This window comes from Danio rerio, chromosome 4 (assembly GCF_049306965.1).
Source record: "Danio rerio strain Tuebingen ecotype United States chromosome 4, GRCz12tu, whole genome shotgun sequence".
Lineage (NCBI taxonomy): Eukaryota > Metazoa > Chordata > Actinopteri > Cypriniformes > Danionidae > Danio > Danio rerio.
Genome location: NC_133179.1, coordinates 51977861 through 52004951, shown reverse-complemented (window position 1 = coordinate 52004951; position 27091 = coordinate 51977861). Strand labels below are relative to the sequence as shown.

Below are 27091 nucleotides of genomic sequence, written 5' to 3'. Positions count from 1 at the left end.
TTTAGTAATGTGTGTTCTACGTTCTCAGATTGGCCACATGTATTCTCACTGTTCAGTGTTGTGAGAGTTTGTCTTCAGCTCTACAGTCCTCAAACTGTGTCCTGAGAGAGCTGGACCTGAGTAACAATGACCTGCAGGATTCAGGAGTGAAGCTTCTCTCTGATGGACTGAAGACTGTAAACTGTAAACACTGAGGTAAATGATTCTCCACTCTACAATATCTACAGTCAGACAGTTTCATATTAGAGCTTTTCATGCTTGAACATGTTAACCCTGGATGATACTAAACCCCAGATAACAGGAAGTATGGTTTATCAGTAATTATGTTTCACACTGCTCATACTATACCTGTAGTTAACCCTCAGGGGTCTGAGTTGATTTTGGGACCCCTGAGATGTTTTGACATGCCCTGACATCTGTGCTTATTTCAGCTACTTTTTACACAGTACTAGCCAACATGTGTTTTATTAGTATTCAGCTCAAACTGAGCTACAATAATATGTGAGAAATATTGATGTACATTGTGCTGATTTCCCTTTGTTTAATCACCCTAATTAAACAAAGTTAAGATCAGGATCCTCCCTTAGCTATATTTCTTAGCAAGAGTTTAGTTAAAGGATCGTCTTTAAAGAATGTATTTTGCAAAAGAATAAATTAGATCATACTTTACCACACCGGGTAACTTTGATGGGTTCTGGAAAATGAATTCAATGTCCACTCCAGTGAAGAAAAGTAATAAAATACACTTTTATTAATAAAACAAAATCCAGTGAAAAAGTAGAATAAACAAAAGACAAACAGAAAACAAAATCCTTACTTTGTCCCCAGTTGGCGGACAAAGGGCAACCAACCTCAATGAACAGAAGTCAGGAAGCGCAAAGCTGAAGAGTACATGTCAGCTTTTATACTCAGTGTCTCAGTGACAGTATTCATAAATCAACCCTAAACACAGGTGCACAGACTACTTAAATCATACATTCAAGGAGCATGCTAAATCACTTGAACAGTAAAAAGACAGATATATAGTCATCAAGAGTACATTGTATCATATAAATCAACATTTAGGCATTTTAATATAAGCCTTGATTTATAATGTGCTATATAGTTATGCACTTAAATTCAGGTGCGTGAACTCGGTAGAAAGTTCAGCAAAAGTACAAGTTGGGAGTTCATTCAGAGTTCGACTACTAGCAAGAGGGTCATCTGAAGTAGCAAGGGGTTCCCAGAGAGTTCGTCCAGCTGATTTGTTGGCTCGGCGCGCCCTCTGTCGGAGTCGCCTTTTCTTTCTCTTACGTTTCATTTCATCGTTAAGAGTTGTACTTTTACGCATAGGAATATCAGAATACATCAGTGATTTTTTTGTGTCTCACATGATTAATGTCATCTGACCCATCAACCATCACACCGTTTATGAAGGCTCGTATGTGTTTGTTATCATGATCCACAGTGTTTGTTGCATGTTTTTCCCTAAGATCCTGTCAGGGCCAATACAGCAAAGCTGTGTGTGCAGCAAGCATTTTTGACGGAAGAGCAGTACGAGAATTGGAGAATGGCGGACATTGTCTTTTATCAGGAGTTTGTTCACATTTAGACACATCGCCGTGCTGTTGTGTTCGCCTAAATCCTCTAGATTACCAACTGGGCTAATGGTTGAAATAGACAGGGCAAGAGGCCTGCTGCACTGAGCCTGCATTCAGACCTATGGTTCAGAGAAGGGGATTAAGGGAAAAGTCTTCAATTATAGAGTTTATATGAACATGATTATCTTTATAATGATATAAATTGTGGTTAAGTGTATATGAAATTACGAATAACAAATGTAGCCGGGCATTACATTACTGTTTATTTCTTTGCATTTTAACTTTATAAACTATAAAATCACGTGTTTCATTCTGTGAGCTAACTGACAACAGTTGTTCACTGCCCTCCTTCTCCCCTGCTGGACACGCCCACTCCTGCCCTTTGCTCGCGGAGCAAAATCAGGAATCGAATGGAGGCCTGGCTCAATAACCCACACAATTCAAAAGAATGGAACCAGTTGTGAGTGTTTGTGATTGTGAGGTATAACCAATAAAGAGAAAATGATCACAATGAAGGCTGATCAAATTAATGAATGTAAAAATGATTGAGAAATAAAATCGACACATGGAAGTGTGAAAACATTACACAGAGTTGTGCAGTTCCCAGAAGTTCCTGATGCCTTTCACACAAATTCTTTCAAAACAGCCATATCAACACTACAAGAAGAAATGGCTGCATTATTGCTTTTTGCCTCAGCTGATGTGATGGAACTATTTATACATTATACATTTAACAAAACATATTGTTTTACAAAATTATCTTAGATATAATTAAGTCATTCCTGGCGTTCTGTAATATTTCAGTCCCCCATATTTTTTTATAGTCGTTGTCGACTTAAATGACATGTTAAAAGCATTTTTCATTGATCTACTTTGTACATTATAATGAATAAAAAAATACATTAAATGCAGCTTTAGCATAAAAAATATAATATGTCTGTCACAAACCAAGCTATTTGTCATGCCCCCGAGGCACTTCTTTGAAATTGCATGTAGACACAGTGTTTATTTTTTTTTTAGTATTACAGCTATTTATTTGTGTTATTTACTTGTGATAAACAATAAATAAGATTTTTTTAATAAAAAACAGGCTACAAAGTTATGTCCCTCAATATAAACTCAACCCTGTCACACCAGCAATTCTCCACCTACAGCAATTCAGAGTCTACTCTTATATGACATCCAGATGGAAAGTGACATCATTCAGCTCTCTTTCTCAGCATGGTGCAAAAGAAGCTATATTTTCATTTATTTACATTTTTTGATTTTATTATAGTTAGGAAGGATGCGGTCAAGCTTAACAATTCAACCCCGTAAAACTAAGATGGAATATGATTGTTTTTTTTATTTCCAAACAATATAACATATTCTTGTTTAATTGCTGCCATGTGGGCATTCTCTTTTAAACCACACAAGGAGCAGAGGACATTCTGCTTTATAACTCAACCCCATCACACATGTCATTGTTTTGGGTATATTCACCTAATTAATCAGGAATATTCATTAAAAAACATAAAAAAAATTTTGTTACTGATAGAATATTTGAAGCTGTGTTTTACTTAAACTTTGACACTATTTAATGTCAGACACGGCACCCGTACCAGCAGCAGATTTTATATTGAGTGTCACGAGTTTCATCATGAGTTTATGTAAAGCTAATAAAATCAGAACAAAAAAATACTTAAATTATGTATTAGTTCATTTGTTTATCTCTATGTCATGTGACAATTACCCAACTTTAGAGAGGGGGTCATTGAGGGCATAACTCATATTAATATTATAGATACAGAGGGTTAGGCTAACAAAAGGTTTTGGAATCCCTGATTGAATCCCCTCCTGCTGCCCATCCACCTAAGGGTTGGAAGTTTTGTGTGTTCAGAGATGCTCCTCTGCAGTCCTCGGTTGTAACGAGTGCTTATTTCAGTTACTGTTGCTCACTATATAATTTTCTCTCCTAGAGATTGTTGTGTGTGAAAATCCCAATAGATCAGCAGTTTCTGAAATAAGCAGATCAGCCAATCTGGCTATATAATTTTATTTTTTTATTAACATTATTGAGTATTTTCATTAACAATTTCATTAAGAACTTTTCTGCTGCAGTTTTTATTGATGTTCTAGGAAATAAAGTTTTAGACAAGACTTTACCTGTTGCTTCTGTTTACTGTAGGTTCTGTTCAGCAATAGATTGGGTAACACAGGCCTTTATCAGCATTTTTAAAGGTTACTAACAGTCCAGTTACCTGCAGCACTTCAATTTTTTGAATTCTGACTGTGGTTTGGTTTAATGAAGTTTCATTTCATTCCGGTTTGCCTTTATCTCATTAATGCCTTTGCTAAATGTTTTACTAAAATACATTTTAAGTAAGTGTTAGATGTAATTTCAAATGAACTAAAACAAATTAAAACTGAAATTTAAGTGTCCTCTTAACCCTGTTATGGTCTTAAACCGGTCACTGTATTCTCCACCCTGTGAGATTCATATTTTTAAAGGAAAACAATTAAATATAGAAAAAAATATTGCTGAGAACCAACCAGCATGTGCAGCCTAACATTTTAATTATGTGGGTGGGGTAAGACATCTAAATGTAAAACTTTTTAAAAATTAAGAGACCACAGAATGCACAAGTATGTATAATTGTAACTTAAATCACATATTAATCTAAAACTCATTAAAAATGTGATATTTTAGCCATTAAACTGATTTGAGGGACATGTGAGCAACAGGGAAATGTTGGTTTTATAGCAAAAGCTTTGTAGAATACCATTATTACCAACTCAGTTTAGTCTATTACAGGGTTGAGAATAATGGCTGCCCAATTAAGAATAAAAGAGAAAATAATATAAAGGCTTTAATGCCAGAGGAGGGAAAAACATGATGTTTTGAAAGTTTAAATTGTGCCTATTTATGTAGGCTATATGTAAAAATATAATCAGTACACTTTTAAAAATATGTTACTACAAGATATGAAAACTGCGGCACAGCACACTACAAGATACTATCAAGATTGTTGTGCCTGATGGAGCACATCACCTGACTGCAGAATAACTCTGCTTTTTATTATAGGCTTGCTTACAAATATCTGACCAACTGCCAGAGCGAACAGCCTGCAGAATGAAGAGAAAAGCTGCTTGTTGAAGAGAGCACATCATGTCCAAACAAATGTCTAATATTATGATTATTATTATTATTATTACGGATCAGAGAGGTGACAAAGGCAGATTAACAGAAATAACGGACATTTCATGATACTTTAGGGGGAAAACCAGTGTGGAGAGTTTTGTATAAACCAACTTTGACAAAATGTGTTGGGGATTTACAATGGAGGATTCTGCAGGGGATTGTGGCAGTGAATGATTTCATATGTGTTGTTCACTCTAGTGTCCATGACGAGTGTCTCTTCTGTGGACATAGAGAGACTGTGTATAATTGCTCTTTGAAATGTACACGTTTAACACAATAGTTTGATATGTTGAGCAGAGTTTTCCTGAAATGTGGAGAGAATTTGACTCAATGTAAGTTTCTTCTGGAGCTGGCTATAGTCAGAAACACAAACTGAAATAGCAGTTCATTCACTGTTTAGTTGCTCAAGCAAAACTTGCTCTACTTATCACAAGAAGAAACTAAATAGATGATGTACATCACAGGTGTCAAACTCAGTTGCAAAAGGGCCGCAGCTCTGCACAGTTTAGTTCCAACCCTAATTAAACACACCTGATCAAACTAATTTAGTCCTTCAGGCTTGTTTGAAATCTACAGGTAAGTGTGTTGGAGCAGGGTTGGAACTAAACTGTACAGGGCTTCGGCCCTCCAGGAATTGAGTTTGACACCCCTGATGTACATGGTCAAGAGATTGGGAGTTTTAAAGCGTTCGTCAGGTCCAGAATTAAAATATATTTAAAGTATTACAAGGCCATAAATGATGCTGAAACCTTTGAACAACAGTGCTGTTATAAGGACGCTGTCTGCAGTGTGGAGGTAGGAGAGCTGCTGTTACATCTGATGTGGAGTTACAATGTGTCAAAAAAAAATGATGTAAGAAAGTATTTTTGTAGAAAAAAAAATCCCACACAGACAAACATACACTCATGCACACACTCAAACACACACACACACTCGCACACACATGCTCTTTCACACATACACAAACAAACACTCTCTCTCTCTCTCACACACACACACACACACACTGCTACTGACTGCTCCTTCTCAGTCTTCAGCACAGTTTGACTGATGATTGACACCAAATAGTAAACCCAGGATAGAGCGGCTCAGTGAATGTGGTCTGGACTGAGTGGATGAGGCTCATTGTGTCTCTATAGATGTTGTAGAAGATCAGAGTTCCTGCACTGTGATCCACAAACACTCCTATTCTCCTGCTGAGCGGTTTCACTGGGAGATCAGTGCGTGTGTCATTTTGCCAAAATATATAACTGGAGGAAGAGCAGCGCAAACTCCAGGACTGAGCATTACATCCGAACAAATACTCAGGATCTACTCCCTTCCTCCTGATGCTCTTATATGACACTGATATCCACACATCATCTCCACTCCAGTCAATCTCCCAATAACAGCGTCCACACACACTCTCTCTGCACAACACCTGAGAATAAATACCATCAAATCTGTCTGGATGATCAGGATACCGCTGATACTCTCTCACACGCTTCACCTCTCTGTTCTCCTCAGACAGAATGAGAAAAGCGTATGTTGTGTTTGGATCCAGAGTGAGGAAACAGGCATCTGAACACAAGAACACACACATGTATAACCACAGCTCTGTGTGTGTGTGTGTGTGTGTGTGAGAGAGAGAGATAGAGAGAGAGTGTATGTGTGTTTGTGTGTGGGAGAAAGAAAGTGTGTGTGTGTGTGTGAGAGAGAGAGTGTGTGTGTGTGTGTGATTGAGAGAGACAGAGTGTGTGTGTGGGTGAAAGAGAGAGAGTGTGTGTGTGTGTGTGTGTGATTGAGAGAGAGAGAGAGAGAGTGTGTTTGTGTGTGTGTATGTGTGTGTGTAGTCCTACATTTGCGTGGTCCTGCTGTAATCCTCGTGTGTTCTCCATGATCCAGACTGTAAACACACACAGATGGAGAGAATGAGCTGTTTAGTTTCCCCCTCAGCTAATAGGCTAAAGCTAGCACTGAGCTGCTCAGCTACACGCTCCAAACTCTTCAGCTAAAACACACAACACTTGTTGGTTCAGCCAGGATGCACAATGAATGTAACACAGTGCGTTCTTTTCCTCTGCTGTTGGTGAAGCGAGCACAGATACTGCTCATGTTGATGGAGACACCCTGCTGCAATATTCATTTATTACAGTTGTTGGAACTCTATGCAAAGGATGTTGCAGATCTCAAAACCAGTTCGAATAAGGCTCGGAAACTGGTAGCCAAATTGTCTGTAGTCATTGAACCAGCTTGAGGGCTTAAACCATCATGATAACAAAGCACTAATTGATTTTGGGCTACTCTGACCAGCACTTCGGCCACAGTTGTTCCAAGTACCCTTCAGCGAAATTAGTAAACGATTTAAATTGAACAAAGGGGCTTTAAAGGATTTTCAGCGTAAACCGCCTCACGAGACTTTTGAATGACTCCCAGTCATGCGTTAGTAATGTGGTACATCCTGCCAGATGACAATTTTGTAGAGACAAAGAGAAATGAATGCATGTGAATGCAAGACAATCTCTTAAAATGTTAGAACTAAGGCAGATGTATCTTTGAATAATATGCCATAATGCTCCTCATATGCTGTTTATTCCAACCAACCAGGTTAAACAATGTGTTGTTTTAACCCTTAAAGCAGATTAAAATTATCTGTATGTGTCTAAAATGTATGTCTGGTATTGAATGAAAGCTAGTAACATTTGCAATCTTTTGGTGTAAATGAAAAACTAGTAGTACAAACAGTATTCATCTTGTAACATTTGATGTAAGATCATTTCAATCTTGCAAGAGTTCTTCCATATGAAATCAATATGCAGTCTGTTAATGATTGAACCTTCCTATGTCAGTATGGGGCGTGGCCCCGCCCTTCGTTGCAACTGCTCATTGGCAGACAGTGCCATGGGGGCAGACCGAACCAGGTCACTTTAAACTCCCTGCAACAAAGAAACTTTGCTTTTTGCATTAGCTGGCTTGCGCATGCTTTTGCTCTCTGCCCCCTCTCACCTGCCCGATTGGGTCACCACAAACTTCTTTTAAGTTTTAGGATCGCCGAAGCTGCACGAACTTCCACAAACTGACTTTCAGCAGTCTGTCACTCGGTGGTGACCCAGGACAACAGCCATTCATGAGCATGAACTGCCTTTGTGTGTGTGTGTGTGTGTGTGTGTGTGTGTGTGTGTGTGTGTTTGTTTGTTGTTTGTTTATTACATAGTTAGTTTCATGTATCGTAGTGTAGCTCAATAAATCTTTGTTCTCATTTTGTAAGAACTGTGTTCTTGTTTATGTGCTTCTAAGTCATTGCCTCGAGCTGTAGATCTTGTTACCTTGCTAAAAGTTAACCCAATACTGTGTTATGTTATTATCGTTGGCCACGTAAATAATATTAACAAGATTGGTAAGATACGTCTTCTGTTTGCGGGACAAATTGTAGATAAAGTGTGAATCTTTTAATCTGATTCAGTCTGACTCAATTGAGTCGAATCAATGATTCGAATCTTTAGGATCCGGTTCATTGAAATGAGCTAATTAATTCCTGATCAATCTTAAAACGTGGGTTAAACCCCTAGACAGTGATCACACTTAGCTTTGCCATCGTTCTTCAGCACATGCAGCCTTTGAGCACATGTTGCAGTCCATCTCTAAACTATGTTCAGATTATTAAAGCTGCTCGCCAGCGCCCAAGTTCCTGACAGATTAGCAAGTGAAAAATACACGTGTGCACAGAGAAGAGGAATCCAGATGTTGATTTTAGAACAAGAGTCTAAACATTAATCCAAGTGTCTGATTCCAGAATCTGAATCCATCTTCAATCCCCAACCCTATTCCTGACCTGATATTGTAGGATTCTTCAGCAGAAATGGAGGAAGAAGTTTCTCTGCTCAGCTCAAATGCTGAAACTGTACAGTGTGTCCCGCTTAATGTCACTGTAACTGAGCCAATACACTCCAACATTTACAGAGGAGATTCATTTCACACTCAATGATTTGCTCTTCATAGACATGACTGGAATACTCTACAAGCTGTATCTTCTGTCTGTCCTCACCCCATAACCCTCACAGAAAACTGAAGCTGATCACAAAAGAGCTTTCTAGTGTCTTTTTAAAGCCATTCAATGTAAAAGCACAAGGCCAGTGATGCTCCACATACTTGAGTTTGTCCAGTGTGTAGTTTGGATCCTCCAGTTGTTCAGAGAGCAGCTTGACTCCTGAATCTCCTGGATGATTGTAGCTCAGATCCAGCTCTCTCAGGTGTGAGGGGTTTGAAGTCAGAGCTGAAGACAGAAAACCACAGCCTTCCTCTGTCACCATACAGCCAGACATTCTACAAACACAGCAATAGTCCACATCACACAGTTGGACAATCACACATCACGCCATTGCCAGCCTGCACACACACATTATCGTGTGTGTTAAATGCAAAAGTACCACAAGCCTGCGTTTGAGTAAAGATCCCGGTCGTTAGATCCCACCCTGTGGGCTGGCTGCCTCTTCCGTGTTAATAAATGAGACTTTAGCCCAAATAATCCAGAGTAGTCCCGAAAGATGGTTTTGATCAATTAAAGCACTGATTATCGTGCTGATATAGGTGCAGATCTTTAATTTTGTAAAGAGTTTGTTTTTAGCAGTAATTTAATGATGGGAATTTCATCGTTTATTGTTTACTGATACACGCCTAACCAGATAGCAAAATACACTCGGGCCAGTTCCGGCTAGATTGTCGCCTGCCAGAGACTTACCTCGACTCTGACAGTAGTCTACTTTGCTGCCCGAGTCAATCGGGTCCAGATGCGGTGGCCGTTAGCGAGCCGACGCTGCCGTATCCGAGCCAGAATTGGCCTGTGATTATGTGCGATGCGGCCCGAAGCTGGCGCAACTGAATCTTCATTTTATAAAACCTCACCTTTATTACCATTATTACAACCATTTGAGTTGATATAACAGCAAACTCAGGCTACTATGTAAACGCAAAGTGTAGGCATTGAGCTTGACCTTTGAATTAAATGTAAACAGTGCCTACACACACACACACATACATATATATATATATATATATATATATATATATATATATATATATATATATATATATATATTAGTGCTGTCAATCGATTAAAAAAATTAACTAATTAATCACACTTTTTTAAAATGTAATCACGATTAATCGCATTTAAATAACTGAAACTTGTAATTTTGGCCATTCAAATATAAAATTAATGTAAACGCAAGACAAAAAAATATTTAAATTCAAAATATAATTGTTTAATAGAACTTTTGTTTAACTTGTGACAGATTTCTTCATGTAAAGAACATACCCACAATAAACCATCAAGATCATGGCTTGACAGCCATATTTATTACAGAAACGTCACATGCCATATTTATTACTGGTGCAATGTCAATTCTGTCTCTGTCAAGGACAGAGTATCAGTATTTTAAATGTGATTAATCGCGATTAATATTTTTTTAAAGTGCGATTAATTAGTTACATTTTTTTATTGATTGACAGCACTAGTTAGAATCCTTGTGAAATACAGCCATACTTTAGAACGCTTAGTTTAAGCAAATTTGATGAACGCTGCGATCATGCGTGTTGAATCTGAAGGGAGTCGCTTTGCCTGCCCTGTCCTGCACGCGGTGTATGCGTCTGTCTGTGTGTCTGTGCGCACACACGCATGTGTTTCTTAGCAACAAACCTGCATAAACGTCTGTAGCAACTAAATCAAAAAGATTGCGTTGCATTGCACTTTCAGCTCACAACATACAAAAGAAAAGGTCCACATTGTATATATGTGGCCTGCGGCCTCGTGCCATCGCACACCTCCCCCCAGTGCCGATATACAGCCATATCGCCATGCTACGAGTGTGATATTGCTTATATATATAAATATAAATATACTAGTGCTGTCTATCGATTAAATAAACTAACTAATCAATCACACTTTTTAATCACATTAAAAGACTGAAATTTGTAATTTTGGCTATTCAAATGTAAAATTAATGTAAACGCAAGACAAAAACTATTTCAATTCAAAATATAATTGTTTATTAGAATTTTTGTTCAACTTGTAACAGATTTCTTCATGTAAACAACATACCCACAATAAACCATCAAGATCCTGGCTTGACAGCCATACTTATTACAGAAATAAAAACACAGGCATGTTAATGACATTTGAATTTCAAAACAATCAATGCCAATAAAGAAAAAAAATGATTTCCAAGTTGGATTCTAAGTGTACTGAAATAAAAAGCCAAAATACAGGCATTACAGATATGGAAAACTATAATAACAAAGTATTGAATACAAACAATTGCACTCATTGTAAAGTTGTATTGCTGTGAGTTGAGAATGTTAAAGTAGAAACAATTTTGCTTAGTCCTAATTTACATTCAGACATTTGCTAAAACAATCCAGTATGGTGACATTATCGGGGGAGAATGTGGACCTTTTCTTTTGCATGTTGTGAGCTGAAAGTGCAATGCAACCCAAACTTTTTGATTTAGTTGATACAGACAATTATGCAGGTTTGTTGCTAAGAAACACGCGTGTGTGCGCACAGAAACGCACACCGCGCGCAGGACAGGGCAGGCAAAGCGACTCCCTTCAGATTCAACACGCATGATCGCAGCGTTCATCAAATTTGCTTAAACTAAGCGTTCTAAAGTATGGCTGTATTTCACAAGGATTCTAACTAGTGCTGTCAATCAATAAAAAAAATGTAACTACTTAATCGCACTTTTAAAAAATATTAATCGCGATTAATCACATTTAAAATACTGAAACATGTCATTTTGGCTATTCAACTGTAAAATTTATGTAAACGCTAGACAAAATTTATTGAAATTCGAAATATAATTGTTTATTCGATTTTTTGTTGCACAGAGACTCAATAAAATCATATTATGGTTTGAGGTTCCTAAAGGTGGCTTATTTAAAGATTTGTATGCCCCTTTAATCGGCCCAAAGCATAAGTCCAAAATTTTATCCTTGCGCGTTTACGGGCAAGTTACATACTGGTTGAAGTGGCTCAGCGATTTCTCCAATCTACAATTATTAAAATCTCTAAGGATAAAACTAGGTGCATCAGGAGACACAGACTGTAGTTTGTACAAAATGCATTCTATCTCCTTTTGCCGCACTATCCTCATTTGCACGAGGGTGGATGTAAACAACTGTGACAAACACTTGTGGGAACTCGCGAGGGAAATACTGAGGTCGCAATGCCACAGACAACGGTTCAATAGTGTGTGTGTGTGTGTGTGTGTGTGTGTGTGTGTGTGTGTGTGTGTGTGTGTGTGTGTATGTGTTTTTACAAGAAACTGCAAACTGAACAAAAAGCAGAGCATGTCTAAACTTTACCAGGGCACAAAAATATAAATATAATAATATAAAATATGAATAAATAATCCTCAAAATAAACTGATTCCTTTAACTTTAAGTCATATTTGGGCATATTGGAAAAAGAGAAGCTCTGAAAAGTGCAACATTGCGGTTTACTCAGTAATGCTTTTAAATGTATTTTTATAAACCTACATTAGTATAGTTACAATTGAAATCACATCCCTGTAAGTGTGAACGGGGCTCCATATTCGGTAACCCAATATGAAACTGTATCTGTTTAGTGTAATATAATTTACCTCAGTGTCTCCAGTTTACAGTTTGGACTCTTCAGTCCATCAGAGAGCTTCTTCACTCCTGAATCCTGCAGGTCATTGTTACTCAGGTCCAGCTCTCTCAGCACACAGTTTGAGGATTGTAGAGCTGAAGACAAACTCTCACAATGCTGAACAGTGAGATTACACATGACCAATCTAAGAAAGAAGAACACAGATTACATTAACAGTGTGATTTTAGTAATTCATCTGATGTAAAAAACTAACTATGAGGTTAATAATATGACAAAACTATTTGATTTTGTGCTATTTAGAAATATTGATATTGTTATTTAATAAAACTGAATATTAAATGCCAACTAATATATTCTTGAATATTTTGAAATGTTAAGAAAACTGCTAAATGTCAGCTTAGACACGAGGACCATGAGACTTTTTATATTTATGAACATGCAAAATGCAAATGATCAGAGCCTGTCAAACCTGCTGCAGGGTCCAGACACCTCCTCAGACATTATCCACATTCTGTTCTGCTTCTGTTGTTTCTGTTTTTTGGTCAGAATGACCAAAACATCTGACAAAATACTAAATATATCTTTCCAATAAACCAATCCAAAGAGAAACTATAAATTTGTTTAAATAAAATATAAATAAAGATTTCAGATGTAATTAATTAAAATTATCTTTAACATAAACTGATTTCCTGAACTGTATTAGAAAAACTTTAATTTGAGAAGCAGCATTTTGCATTTTATCCACTAATGCTCTTAAATATATCTGGACATTTCCATCTAAATCAAAACACTTTTTGTTGTTGTTAAGTGTAAAATCATTTACCTCAGTGTGTCCAGTTTACAGTTTGGACTCTTCAGTCCATCAGAGAGAAGCTTCACTCCTGAATCCTGCAGGTCATTGTTACTCAGCTCCAGCTCTCTCAGCACACAGTTTGAGGATTGTAGAGCTGAAGACAAACTCTCACAATTCTGAACAGTGAGTTTACACATCACCAGTCTGAAAATAATAATAATAATAAAAATTACACTTAAATTTTTTAGTAATTTGTTTAATGTAATAAATAATTACAATCAATCAATCAAGTGTTTGAACTCAGACCTCAGTGTCTCCAGTTTACAGTTTACAGTCTTCAGTCCATCAGAGAGAAGCTTCACTCCTGAATCCTGCAGGTCATTGTTACTCAGGTCCAGCTCTCTCAGCACACAGTTTGAGGATTGTAGAGCTGAAGACAAACTCTCACAAGACTGAGCGGTGAGATTACAGCACTTTAGCCTGTGTAGAGGACAAAAAGAAGATTGTTTTATTTTGTGTAAGTGTGCATGTAATTATTGAAGTGCCTATTAGGAGTGATTACTTCTCTGAATGTCTTTAATGGTCATAACAACACACATAGGAGCACTGGAAACACTGAACACAGGGCTCTGGCTTTCACTTTCTGAGTCCAAATAAATACATGATATCAGTGATTTTGATAGAGGGAACTCTCTGCTCAAAGCGTGTAAGTTAAAAAGTGGGTTACACAAGATGGATGCCATGACCCCAGCTATTATGGTGGCCACATCAGGGCCTCCAGCTATTGAGGATCTATGGCCAAAAACCTCTACAAAAAGTGGGCTTCTGCAACATCTAAATCATCATGGAGGGTTTTACCAGCTCCACTAAAGCTCTGTCCACCAGCTGTTTATCCTTATCCACAGGATCTGCTCAGGTTTACTGTCCAGTAGTCCCTGCCTTGGCTTTGCCCTCCTCCCTGTGCATCTGCCTTATCCTGTACCCTGTCATGGTTTCATTAACCTGCCTCTCGCCCATCACCCTTCTCCACTGTAACACCTCCAGCTGGCTGAACTCATTCTTGTTTAGTGTATTCCTGTGAGAATCATAATCATCATTAGCATTTGCTATTTTCAGACTTCACAATATATAACAAAAAAAGCAAAAATAAGAATAATAAAAGAATCACTAGATTTAAAGAAGAATACAGGAGAGCAACTAACCAGCTTTATAGTAAACACCACTACACTAGTGGACTACTCTAATCAGAAAGCAATGACAGTTTTATCAGGGACACAGATGACTGTCACCTGATCATTATCAGCATAGAGAAGGTCAAAATAGATGGAATGAAGAAAACAACATCAGTGAGATCATTCCACTCTAACCAGAACCGACTCAATTTCCACACACACAAAACTAATACAACACATACAAATTCACAAGTCGAACATGAATCAATGATAATTTCAGCAGAAATTACACTTAAGAGCAATATTATAACTAGTATAAAAAGTTTTCTCATACTTGACTTTACATCTGAAACATGAAATATTCACACTAAATAAACAAAAAATAAAATGCATTACAGCATATGCTCGTTACTTTATCATACTTTTTTTTTTTGCACAATGTAAAAGTCATTTGTGGCAGCATTTATTTTAGGTAAACTTTCTTTTATTTTACCTCAGTGTCTCCAGTTTACAGTTTGGACTCTTCAGCCTATCAGAGAGAAGCTTCACTGAATCCTGCAGGTCAATGTTACTCAGGTCCAGCTCTCTCAGCACACAGTTTGAGGATTGTAGAGCTGAAAACAAACTCTCACAATGCTGAACATCGAGATAACTCCACTGTAGCCTGTGTAGAGGACAAAGAACAACAAAATCAGCAGTAAGAAATGAGCAGTGTTGAGTGTTCATGAGTCCAGTCTACAGTGATAAAATCAACACTGGAAATAAACTAATAAGTATACATTGATCAATCAATGAATACTCACAGAGCTCTTCTGCAGTTTCTCACAGCTGGTATCAGTCTCCATCTTCCCACATCTGATGTGTTCAATTTATTAAAGTCTAACTCATCCAGCGGCTCCTCTGACATCTCAATCATGTAGGAGATTGTTGAGCAGTGAGCAGCAGAGAGTTCCTCCTCTGAGTGTTTGTCTGATTTCACAAACTCCTGAATCTCTCTGGCCAGAGTCTGATCTTTCACCTCCAGCAGACAGAGGAACAGATTGATGGATCTTTCAGCTGAGAGATCATCATTTGTCTTGATCATGTCTTTAATGTCCTGTGTAATTATCCTGATGCTCTCTGAGCTCTCCTCTGTGTGTGTCAGCAGATCCTGGAAGAGTCTCTGATTAGACTCCAGTGAGACACCCAGCAGGAACCACAGGAACAGATCCAGATGACCATTACTACTGCTGACAGCTTTATATGATGCTAAACTGAGCAGATCATACAGAGAGATCTCAGAGCTGGACTGTAAAAATTGAACATCTTCATATTCATTACCATCTGACACATCTTCATCATCTGAATATTTACTCTAATAAAGCAACATCAGTGGTTCTCTTCTATCTGTTAAATAGCAGTGAAACACAAAGAAAGCAGCCAGAAACTCCTGAAAGCTGAGATGGATGAAGCTGTATACTTTCCTCTGATGAATCACAGATTCCTCCTTAAAGATCTCAGAAAAGATCCCAGAACACACTGAGGCGTCAGTGACGTCTATGCCGCTCTCAATCAGGTCCTCCTCATAGAACATCACATTGCCCTTCATCAGCTGATTGTAAGCCAGTTCAGCAAGTTTGAGGATCACTCCTCTGTTGGACTGCAGGAGTTTCTCTGGATCTCTCTCTTCATACTTCTGCTTCCTCGTGTCGATCTGAATCAGCAGGAAGTGGATGTACACCTCAGTCAGAGTTTGAGGGATTTCTGCACTCACATCTTCTTGCAGGAGCTTCTGAAGCACAGTGAAGGAGATCCAGCAGAAGACGGGTATGTGGCACATGATCTGGAGGCTTCTTGCTCTTCTGATGTGGGAGATGATTCTGCTGGCTTGATGCTCGTCGCTGATTCTCTTCCTGAAATATTCCTCCTTCTGAGGCTCAGTGAATCCCTGAATCTCTGTCAGACGGTTGATGTATTTGGAGGGGATCTGATGGGCTGCTGCTGGTCTGGAGGTGATCCAGATGAGAGCAGAGGGAAGCAGATCTCCTTTCAGGAGGCTCCACATCAACACAGCCACTGATGAAGATTCAGTCACAGCACAAACTTTCTCCTCATCTGAAAAGTTGAGTGTGATTCTGATTTCATCCAGACCATCAAAGATGAACACAACTCTACACTGCTCATAAATCTTGGGCTCCAGATCTTCAAGTTCAGGATGAAAGTCCAGCAGAAGTCTGTGAAGACTGTAATGATGATCTCTGATTAAGTTCAGCTCTCGAAATGGAAGCACAAACATGAAATCTACATCCTGATTGGCTTTTCCATCGGCCCAGTCCAGAATGAACTTCTGCACAGAGTCGGTTTTCCCGATTCCAGCGATGCCTTTAGTGAGAACAGTCTTGATCTGGACTTTCTCCTTCTTGATCTGCTCCTCATGTCCTGCTTCAGCTGAGGCTTTAAAGATGTCATTGCAGTAGACTGGAGTGTGTTGTGAGGGTTTTGTTCTGACTCTTTTCTCTATCTGTAAAACGTCATGCTCTCTATTCACTCCTTCACTCTCTCCTTCTATGATGTAGAGCTGTGTGTAGATCCTGTTCAGGAGAGTTTGACTGTCTCGATGGTTGATTCCCTCAAATAATCTCTCATACTTGTTCTTCATGATGGTTTTGTGCTGGTTTTTGGCTCTCTGCAGTTCATCATTTTCTGGTTGGAGTGAATCCTGCTGCAGGTCTCCAGTCTCATCATCTCCATCCACACTGCAGGAACAACAACGACACAAAGAATGAATGAGTATGAGTGTGAAGATCCTTTAGTAAAGCCATGTGTGTTTTCTCTGAAACAGCTTAGACACATTACACAGATTTAATCCAGAAGCAAACTATAGTAATGCAGAAACTGTAGAGCAACTATAGAAACTATAGAAGCAAGAACCGGCCAGTCTTCAAATGTTTCTCATAGCTCTATTGTGAAGCACTTTACACACCACACACTGATCACGTCTAATGCTCAAAATGCTGTAAACATTTAACAGTCATTTATTTAATTCAGGATCAGGATTTCAGTAACAACACTGTAACATTGCTCCACTTTATTAATGTAATAAACAGAGAAGATTTAAACACAGTATCATTTAAAACAAGTTTCCTTTTCCATTCACTCTACTAACTCTTATCATTTTGAGTTTCAATACTTTAGTTACTTACTACTACTTCAGTACTTCACTAATGATCAAATGTGAGTGTTACGGTTGCCATATATTTGCAGAATTTTTGCCTTCTGTTTTCTCTCTCTGTTTTGTCTCTCTCGCTTTCTCCCAGCCTGTCATTTCTTTTAGGTCTGCCTTTACGAGAGCTGATTGGTCAGGAGATCAATTGATCATCATTGGGCGCAAGGCGCGGTCATATAAAAGGCAAGGCAAGGCAAGGCAAGTTTATTTATATAGCACATTTCATACACAATGGCAATTCAAAGTGCTTTACATAAACAAGAATAAAAGAAACAAGTAAAATAAAAATAAAAACAAATAATAAAAATGCATAAAAACAAAACATAAAAACAGGTAAAATGTGATATGAAAGAATGAAGAAGAAGAGAAAAACATGATAGGATGCCAGGAAAAGCAGAGGAAAACGCTTTTCCTTTGATTTTGTTTTTGCTGACATGATTTTGTTTTTTGTTGTTTTTGCTTAACTTTTGTTTCGATAAAATTATTTTGTATTACTTTTGCCCATGTTGAGCTACTTTGTGATATTTGTACATCTTTATTTCGATTGTTTTTGTTTGATACTTTCTGGCCAGCTCTTACCTGACAGTATTGAGAGATTTCAAGTTCACTCATTTCCTCAGAGTAAGGTGGATAGGGAAGATGTTGCACGACTTCCATTTTGCAAACACGTAGACAATCCATTGTTTAAAACACCAGGTAAGAAGTGATATATATATATATATATATATATATATATATATATATATATATATATATATATTCTGACATAAAATATATTTTATATATTAAATCCACAACTAATAGAGAGTAAATATAATATCTTGTAAAAAATAATCATATGAAATGTAGTGTGTAGACGAAATACCTCCATAATGCAAACAAATCCAGATCTCCAGAAGTGTGCGTGTCCTCCATGATGGATCTGAAAAGTTTGATCTCCAGCAGAAACTCTAGAGGAAACTGATGAACAATCACAGATCTCCAGTCATTGATCAGCCTTCAAAATTCAGCTAAATGCAGGAATAGATCAGCAGCTGAGACACATCACGAGTAAACAAACAAAATAATCACAGCCATCATCCGTTTGATTAGGATTAAAATATAATTATACATACAGATTCACATAAACCTTATGCCAAGTTCAGACTGTATGATTTTAGCCCCGATTCTGACTCGCCGACAGGTTTTGAGAAATCGCCGACAAATGCCTGAAATCACTGGCAAATCAGTGCTCGTGCACGTGAGTGACAATCACACAGTATGATCTTTCAAAGACGCGATCTAAGAGAATCGATGAGTCACCGATGCCTGTGAGATATTTGGCATGCTAAATATCTGGAGCTGTCGGCGATTCAAATCATGCCGTGTGAATTGAGTTTTGACTGAAAATAACATCAGCCATCGCCTACAGCCAATGAGAGAGCAGCATTCACTTGTGTGTGTGTGTGTGTGTGTGTGTGTGTGTGTGTATACCTGCTGCAGGCCAGCGGGAGAAGTTAAAAGCGCTCTTTTTCGGTTTATTTGGACCCACGAAATGGAGGAAAAACTAATGGAGGTTTGACCGGACTCAGGAGCAACCGTGTCTGTTTGACATTTCATACAGAAAGAAATTAGTTTATTATCAACGTTGAGGAGAAATGGCTAATTCCCTTTAAACCCAGGTGAGCAAACATGTGCATGTTCTACCCCATTAAAGGCTTCTTTCTCATTATGTAGCAACAAAATTTATAAATAACAAAAGATATACTACATGTTTTTGGCTGTGAGACGTAGTTTGGATGGAGTTGTCGGCGATTCTTCCAATAGTAAAATCTTGCAACGTGAAAGCCCCTGTCGCTGATCCATCTTGCAGTGTAAACAAAGCAGCGACGAAACGCTAGCCCAGATAGTCATGCAGTGTGAAAACATCTGTGACATGACTACTTTGAAAATCATGCAGTCTGAACTCGGCATAACAATCACACAATGTGAACTATCAAAGACGCCATCTGAGAGAATCGCTAATGAATCACAGACACCTGTGAGATATTTGGCATGCTGAATATTTGGAGCTGTCATGCCAGGTGAAATGACTTTCAACTGAAAATTACATCAGAGAGAAGTTAAATGCGCTCATTTTCAGTTTATTTGGACCCAAGAAATGTAGGAAAAACGAATGTAAATTTGGCAGGAGCACCTGTGTCTGTTTGACGTGTCATGTAAGCAATGTTACAATCCGGTCAAAAAAAAATTGAGGATAAATTGCTAATTCCCCTCAAATCCAGGTGAACAAATATGTAGATTTATTGTATTATGCTTTTACTCCTTGTGTAGTTAATAACAAAATATATACCACGTGTTTTTGGTTGTTTTGGTTTAAACAAAGTTGTCTGTGATACAGTGTGAAAGCCCCAGTCCATAGGGCAGTGTAAACAAAGCAGCAACAAAACGCTAGCCCAGACTGTCATGCAGTGTGAAAACAATAGAGGTAAAGTTGGTTTTATATTTGCATATTCGGACTTTGCCCTTAATAATATAATTTCATGAAATAATTATTTGGAAACTCTAAACAGCGAAATCATATTAGCAGCCAATGACTATCAAAGTACAACATTGTTCACAGTCAAATAATCAGTGTAATGTTGTTTTCAAGTCATACTTGCATGCTAAATCTGATCGAATATTCAAAGTAACATGGTAAACAATATAGAGACTTCTAAATGAACGAATATGCAAATATAAAACTAACTTTACCTCTATGTAAAAACATCGGTGACTTGACTACATTGAAAATTATGCCGTGAACTCAGCATTACAGGTTTTGTTTTGGACATTAAAGATATAAAGCTATTCCAAGTTGGTAAATGATGGATTATGTCTGTTTAAAACTGTGACAAGCTTTTTCACTCGTTTCTGAAGGGTGATGTTTTGCCGAAAACTGTGACCAGGGGGCGCTGTTCTGTGAAATACTCTCTCGGGAACGCCCAGGTCGCTCATGCACGCGATCGTTAACGCGCACTCGCGCAGATAAGTGATCCACGTCGAGCAGTGCTGTAAAGCATGTAAAATGCCAGATTCAGCAAACATGTTCATACTGAAAAACATATGAAATATATTGGAGAACTTTGATTTACTGAACTATGACTCCTGATCACAGATTTCATCTCAATGATCACACCCTTTACAGTCTACGGTCACACGAGTTCAGTAAAAACATCCGTCGCAAACACTCTGAAAAGAGTAGATAGGGACATGCGGGGGCCAAAAGTACATGTGGGATTTACATTCAATCAAATGACATGCAGAGGGTTACATGCATGACTTTACCTAAAGCAGTATATTAACGCTGGATGTGGAGCAGAAAGTTTAGACGCTACGCACCACTTCTTCTTCTGGCTGTGCGTTGAGTCAGAGAGCAGAGTAAAACTGCACACCGCCACCTGCTGTATTGGAGAAAGTAAAGTTAATCACTCTGTCCAAATGAACGAGTAGGGGGTAACTGCAGCCTGGAGAAATGGGCGTGGCACAAGGTAGGGGCGTGGCAAAAGGTTTTTCATTGGTCGAAAGTTTTTTCCGATAGGGGCGTGGCAAAAGGTTTTTCATTGGTCAAAGGTTTTATTTCCGGTCAAATGCGTTGGCAAATTAGAAAAACATATTACTTAAGCTGCTTGTTTAGCTTAAGGGTGGATCATTCTACTTTATGCTACTGGTGTTAAGAATAAAAAATGAATTAAATGTAATCACAAATTTCAATAAAATAATTGCTAAATCAGCATTCTTAAGGATACAAATGCTTAAATATCATTAGACAAATGATATGCTTTGGTTCTTTTTACTGGCTATTATAAATGCACTACTTAGAAAAGCATTTTATTCAATACTATTTTAAATTGTGACTTAGTTGTTTCCCAACTGTGTCACTGAAATTATTGCCTAAAATAATTTAAATTAAAAAGATTTAGAAAAATACATTTTATGTCGGGTAAATATATATTGTTCAAATATCACAGATTTATAACAAAGTTAACTCATTAATAAACTTATGTTAAGTGATATTAATCAGTTTAATTAGAACACAGACACAAGTTCATTAAACATTTCAGTTTAATTATCAAAAAACAAATAAAACAATCTCTTAAAAAAACATGCCTTCCACTGACTAAAAATTCATACATCCGTCAGTTCACGACAATCCATTAAGTACAAATCCATCCATTCATCATGTAGTAGCAGTGCATAGAGCAGACGCCATTAAACTCTTGTCTGAATGCTCTGTACATCCCTTTTCCTCCCATTGCCACAGTATCCAATGGTGTTTTTGTAGAGCCAACCACTGGATTCACATCTGGAGAGCTTGAACTCTACTATATATTTGACCAAGTAACAGTGTGAGGAATGCTCCATCCCCTTCATCATAAACATCTAAAAGAACCTTTCAGAACAGGTTTGATGGTAGCTGAATTAAAGACGAAATACACACACACACACAAAATAATAAATGACGAATGTAAAAATGAAAACTAAAACAATAAACTATCAAATAAATTGAAAAAATAAAATAAATTTAAACATACATCACTAAGACCTCCTCCTGGATCCATAGCTGAAGGGAAATGCATGTATACATATTTTGTAAATATAAAATGAAATGTGTATGTATATACACATACACACATATATTTGATAATTACAAACACAAGCTGATTGGCAGGTTTTAAGCATCTAAGAGCCTTTATGACACTTGTGCTATTTAAGTCCCATCATTAAGGATGACACTAAAGCACAACTATGATGGAATGTAATTCCATAACTGGGAAAGTATAATGTGTAAATTAATTAGGTTGTAAGTTTGATTAAATAAGTAGTCAATTTGATTGCACAGCAATTTCAGTGTCTTTAAAATTTAAGAATAAAAAACAAGCCTACAACTGCAGCAATCCACAATAAATGGTATTGTGCTGCCATCTAGTGGAAAAATTTAGTTTAAAAAGTGATTTCTGCTACATTGGTAGTTGTAAATTGAAAAGCAGTGTTTGAGACATTTTAAATATATTATATATTCAATTCAATTCAGCTTTATTTGTACAGCGCTTTTACAATGTAGATTGTGTCAAAGCAGCTTCACATAAATGGTCATAGTAACTGGATCAGGGTAGTTCAGTTTTTAGTGTTTAAGTTCAGTTCAGTTCAGTTTAGCTTATTTCAGTGTGGTTTGAAATCATTACTGAGAGTCCAAACACAGAAGAGCAAATTCATCGATGAGTAGCTTTTCAGATCCTGAACCATGCAAGCCAGTGATGACAGCGGAGAGGGGAAAAAAACTTTACAGATAGGAGGGTGAAGAAAAAAAACCTTGAGAGAACCAGACTCAGTTCGGCATGACCATTTTAATTTCTCCGCTGGCCAAAAGTCTTGTGCAGAGCTGCAGTCTCAGCAGTGGGCTGGAAGCTGGCCTCAGCGAAGACTCGTCTGTCCCTGGAGCGTCACTGGAATCAGTCTCGTGCTCTCCACTCCCCTATGACCAACAGCGCAGCAGCAGCTCAGGATACGGCCTGGTCCCGTATATGTACACCTTGGGATCATCTCTTCGCTGGTCGTGGGTCCAATCAGTGACTTCGCATAATCTGAGGACCTCGGGATGAGTATCCCCATGTGGAAATGGAGAATAAAGAGAATAATTAGCGTAGCTGCTGTTCATAGTGTATATAAACAAGATGTAGAAACTTGTGTGGAAACCCGCTAAGTGATGCATTGAGTGTATGCTTTACTAAACAGATAGGTCTTTAATCTAGTTTTGAACTGGGAGAGTGTGTCTGAGCCTCAGACATTATCAGGAAGGCTATTCTAGAGTTTAGAAGCCATAAAGGAGAAGGCTCTACCTCCTTTACTCGACTTTGCTATTCTAGGTACTACCAGAAGCCCGGAGTTTTGAGATCTTAAAGAGCGAGTTGGATTGTAGCGAGACAGAAGGTTGGTTAGATAAACAGGAGCTCGATTATTTAGAGCTTTATAGGTGAGAAGTAATATTTTAAATTCAATACGAAAATTAACAGGCAGCCCATGTAAGGAGGATAAATTGAGATCTGACTATATCATATCTGATCAAATCACCCCAATCCAATAGAGCACCTTTGGGATGTGGTGGAACAGGAGATTCTGCAGAAACTTGCGTAATGCTATCATGTATATATGGACCAAAATCTCAAAGAAATTTTCCAGTACCTTGTTGAATCTATGCCACGAAGAATTATGGCAGTTCTGAAGGCAAATGGGGTCCAACCCCGTTCTATTAAGGCATAGGTGTCAAAGTCAATTCTTGGAGTACCGCAGCTCTGCACAGTTTTGCTCCAACTGTAATCAAACAAATCTACTCTAAATAATTGAGGCATTCAAAAGAGTCTTGATCACCTTGATTATTTGGATCAGATGTGTTAGATTAGGGTTGGAGCAAAACTGTGCAGAGCTGTGGTCCTCCAAGAAATGACCTTGACACCTCTGTAGTAAGGTGTACTTAATAAAGTGGCCAGTGTGTGTGTGTGTGTGTTTGGTGTGTGTGTGTGTGTGTGTGTGTGTGTGTATATATATATATATATAAATAACCAACTTGTTAACTTGCTATATTTGCATTGAACTGAGAGTACAGATGCCCAAGATAAGCTCTATACATTTCTGGGTCTTTTTTCGTTCTTAAGGAGACCTTGAGGGAAGACAAAAATTAATTGCAAAGTACTAACTGACATCACTTTAATTGTATGAAAAGATTTTTTATTTAACCTGAGTCTTCAAGCAAGAACTCACACCACAATCTCCTTATGCAAGTCATATAGCCTGTTTTAAATAAAAAGACAATTACTAAAAAGATTAAAAAAATTCTTCTTTTATACTGGCTAACAAAGTGTTGAGCAAAGACTCACCTCAGAATAGTTAAACCCAACCTCAGGAGCAATGTACAAGGCTAAAAGTAAAAGATGTTTAGTTCTAAAATTATGCAGTTGTCATTGTAAAACTTACCATAAGCAAAGACTTTACAGTTATTGGAGAAACACTACATTGGAATGTCCTGGGTAATGTTATAAAATGTATATAAACATGTAAACAAATAAAAAATAAATTATAAATCTGCAAGAATCATCATAAAAAGCATGTTTAAAATAAGAAGTTTCAAATGTAACAAAAAAGTAACATCCCTTATGCATAGATGAAAAATATGAAATTACTTGACATACAAATTCATATTTAAATTTTACTTGCATAAAATATGCAACAAATATTGTGAAATGTTGCAAAAAAGTCCACTTATGTTTTCAACCATTGGAATTACAAATATGTACATGCATGTTCCTAGCTAGCCTATATTTTATACTATGATTTAAGTGGACTTTCTTTTCTCTAAGTGAACATATTTGTTATATTTCTAAATGCATGTTCATAAATGACAAGTGTTAGATGTAAAATAAACATGAATGTTATATATAAGGCTAATTTGCAAGTACACATTGGCATGTGTCAGATTTCTATGAGAGATCGCTGTTCACGTCATCACATATGACCCAAACAAAATATATTAAAATGCATACCGCAAAATAACTAGTACTTACGTTCGTGATAAACTGTGCGAGGTTTGGGACTTTGCAGATGAGTGTGTATCATGTGTAAGGCTCTCAAAATATTCACACAAAACCGACACCTAAACATATTACCAACCTGTTTAAATCGTAAATCTTAATACACGTCTGTTTACAGCAGTCAACATCACGTCTTTACCGACGCCATTGTGCAAGCGTTTGATGATTGCTGATTGGCCAAAACATTTGACCGAAAAGAAAACCTGACCAATAAAAAACCTTTTGCCACGCCCCTACCGGAAAAAATTTCGACCAATGAAAAACCTTTTGCCACGCCCCTACCTTGTGCCACGCCCATTTCTCCAGGCTGCAGTTACCCATACTAGAAATGAACATGTTTGTAGCTTTGTATCACATTAGATAACAACTCACACTATAAAAATAAATCATATTTTCAGATTTGAAGACATGCAGAAAATTACATTTTCAAAAAACAAACAGAAACTTCAAATCAGGAGGAGATAGGAGGCTCAAGAGGTCTGATATGGCTCATAACAGACTAGTTTTTTTCCTATTTGGATTTTACAAGTCTTAAAAACCCTTTATTTAATATTAACCATTTTTAATCCTGTTAATAAGATTAGAATAGGTATATTAGTCCGGTGAATTAAAACTTATTTTTTTTGGGAGGGGGGTGGGGGGGGTTCTTTGGGGCTAAGCCAATGACTGTAAAAAATATGGACGACGCGACAGCCCCTTTTGCCATTGAACGCCTTGAGGGCAAAACGCCTGCTTGACGGGCACAAACTGTTGCAAAAGACTGCTGAAATTGGAGCCAGACATGCGCAGAAGGACTGTCTGATGGAGCCAGAGGAGGAGCCGCGATAATGAGCGGAGTCGAGCTTCCAACCAAACGCTTTATGTAAAATCAACCACGCCCCCCGAACTTCTCACTCGACTGCCGGTGTCTGCACTATAACAAACGCTCACTGATGTAAATAGAAGCACTTACATTAAAAAAACACAATAATATACGGTTTAAAAACGGTGTGATGTAAGCTGTTAAACTTTAATAAAAGCAATACATGGTGGACTGCAGAAATAAACGATCTTTTATACACTCTAGCCTGAATATGAGCACAAATAATATATTCTCTTATTGTTATATTTGTTGTTGGTATTTGTTATCTTCATAGGGGTAGAAATAACACTTGTAAAATATGAACAATAACATATAAACAACACATACATTTTTAGAAAGGTTTTTATTTTTAATTAGCCATCAACAGAACCCAAAATATAGCCTACACACCATAACGATTTACCATGCGGGAACAATCATGCGTTTAGAAGATAAATACAGCAAGATTACTAAATATCAACAGGATATTTACACATCCCAACCCTGCAATTTGTCAATTTGTGCAAAAAAACTTTGCACTATTAATACAACGTCTATCTGCTGTAACATCACTAGTATATTGTTTATTCATTTTCGCTTGAATTGTTTATTTATTTAATTTTTTTGCCTCCGTTTTCATTTGGTTTATTCGATGCCTTCATTATATCTGGCAACGAGGAATTTACATTCATTTTAATGTTAGCTGGAGTGTTCAAATAAAACGCCAACAGTAAATGATGTAAATAAATAATATCTAACATTTACAGCTCTATTAGGTTATATAAGATTCGATTTCAAGAATCTTATAATGATTTATAACAGCAAATTCAGTAGATCACTTAATAACATGCCAAAACTTAAAATGCAGAGACGTCCTATAAAGCAAGTTCAAATAACCTTACAGGAGATCAACGTGGAGATTATTATTTAAACACAAAGAGAATTACTGCTAACGATCTCCTGTATACCCCGTACTTAAATGGGTTTATTTTATTGTGCAGTTTTATTGTCATTTTCGTATTTATTATTATTATTATTTAATACTTGTGCAATCGATACAGGTTTATTGTTATTTATTTTGTCCTTTATTTAAATAATTGCTATGC

At 37.4% G+C, this 27091-nt stretch overlaps 2 protein-coding genes across 2 annotated transcripts; both read right to left on the bottom strand.

Annotated features, from left to right (window-relative positions):
* Positions 1–728: 728 nt before the first annotated feature.
* Positions 729–17068, bottom strand: LOC137489825 (uncharacterized). The gene is made up of 8 exons (XM_073948415.1): positions 15139–17068; positions 14829–14999; positions 13470–13643; positions 13194–13367; positions 12381–12554; positions 8890–9063; positions 6600–6646; positions 729–6321 (listed from the first exon to the last, which is right to left on the bottom strand). The coding sequence occupies exons 1-8, from the start codon at positions 15417–15419 to the stop codon at positions 5795–5797; spliced, it is 1722 nt and encodes a 573-aa protein (XP_073804516.1). The 5' UTR covers positions 15420–17068; the 3' UTR covers positions 729–5794.
* Positions 15690–20913, bottom strand: LOC137491198 (protein NLRC3-like). Its single transcript, XM_068220304.2, has 3 exons — positions 20847–20913; positions 18406–18500; positions 15690–17070 (listed from the first exon to the last, which is right to left on the bottom strand). The coding sequence occupies exons 2-3, from the start codon at positions 18453–18455 to the stop codon at positions 15690–15692; spliced, it is 1431 nt and encodes a 476-aa protein (XP_068076405.1). The 5' UTR covers positions 18456–18500; positions 20847–20913.
* Between the last annotated feature and the right edge of the window lie 6178 nt (positions 20914–27091).

Coding starts and splice junctions, on each gene's coding strand:
- LOC137489825 (XM_073948415.1), bottom strand. CDS start 15,419: ATGATCAAGACAAATGATGATCTCTCAGCTGAAAGATCCATCAATCTG. Junction 13,644..14,828: donor TGTAAACTGGAGACACTGAG/GTAAAATAAAAG, acceptor TCCTCTACACAG/GCTAAAGTGCTGTAATCTCA. Junction 9,064..12,380: donor TGTAAACTGGAGACACTGAG/GTAAATTATATT, acceptor CTGTGTTTGTAG/AATGTCTGGCTGTATGGTGA.
- LOC137491198 (XM_068220304.2), bottom strand. CDS start 18,455: ATGGAGGACACGCACACTTCTGGAGATCTGGATTTGTTTGCATTATGG. Junction 17,071..18,405: donor GATTTGTTTGCATTATGGAG/GTATTTCGTCTA, acceptor TTGTTCCTGCAG/TGTGGATGGAGATGATGAGA.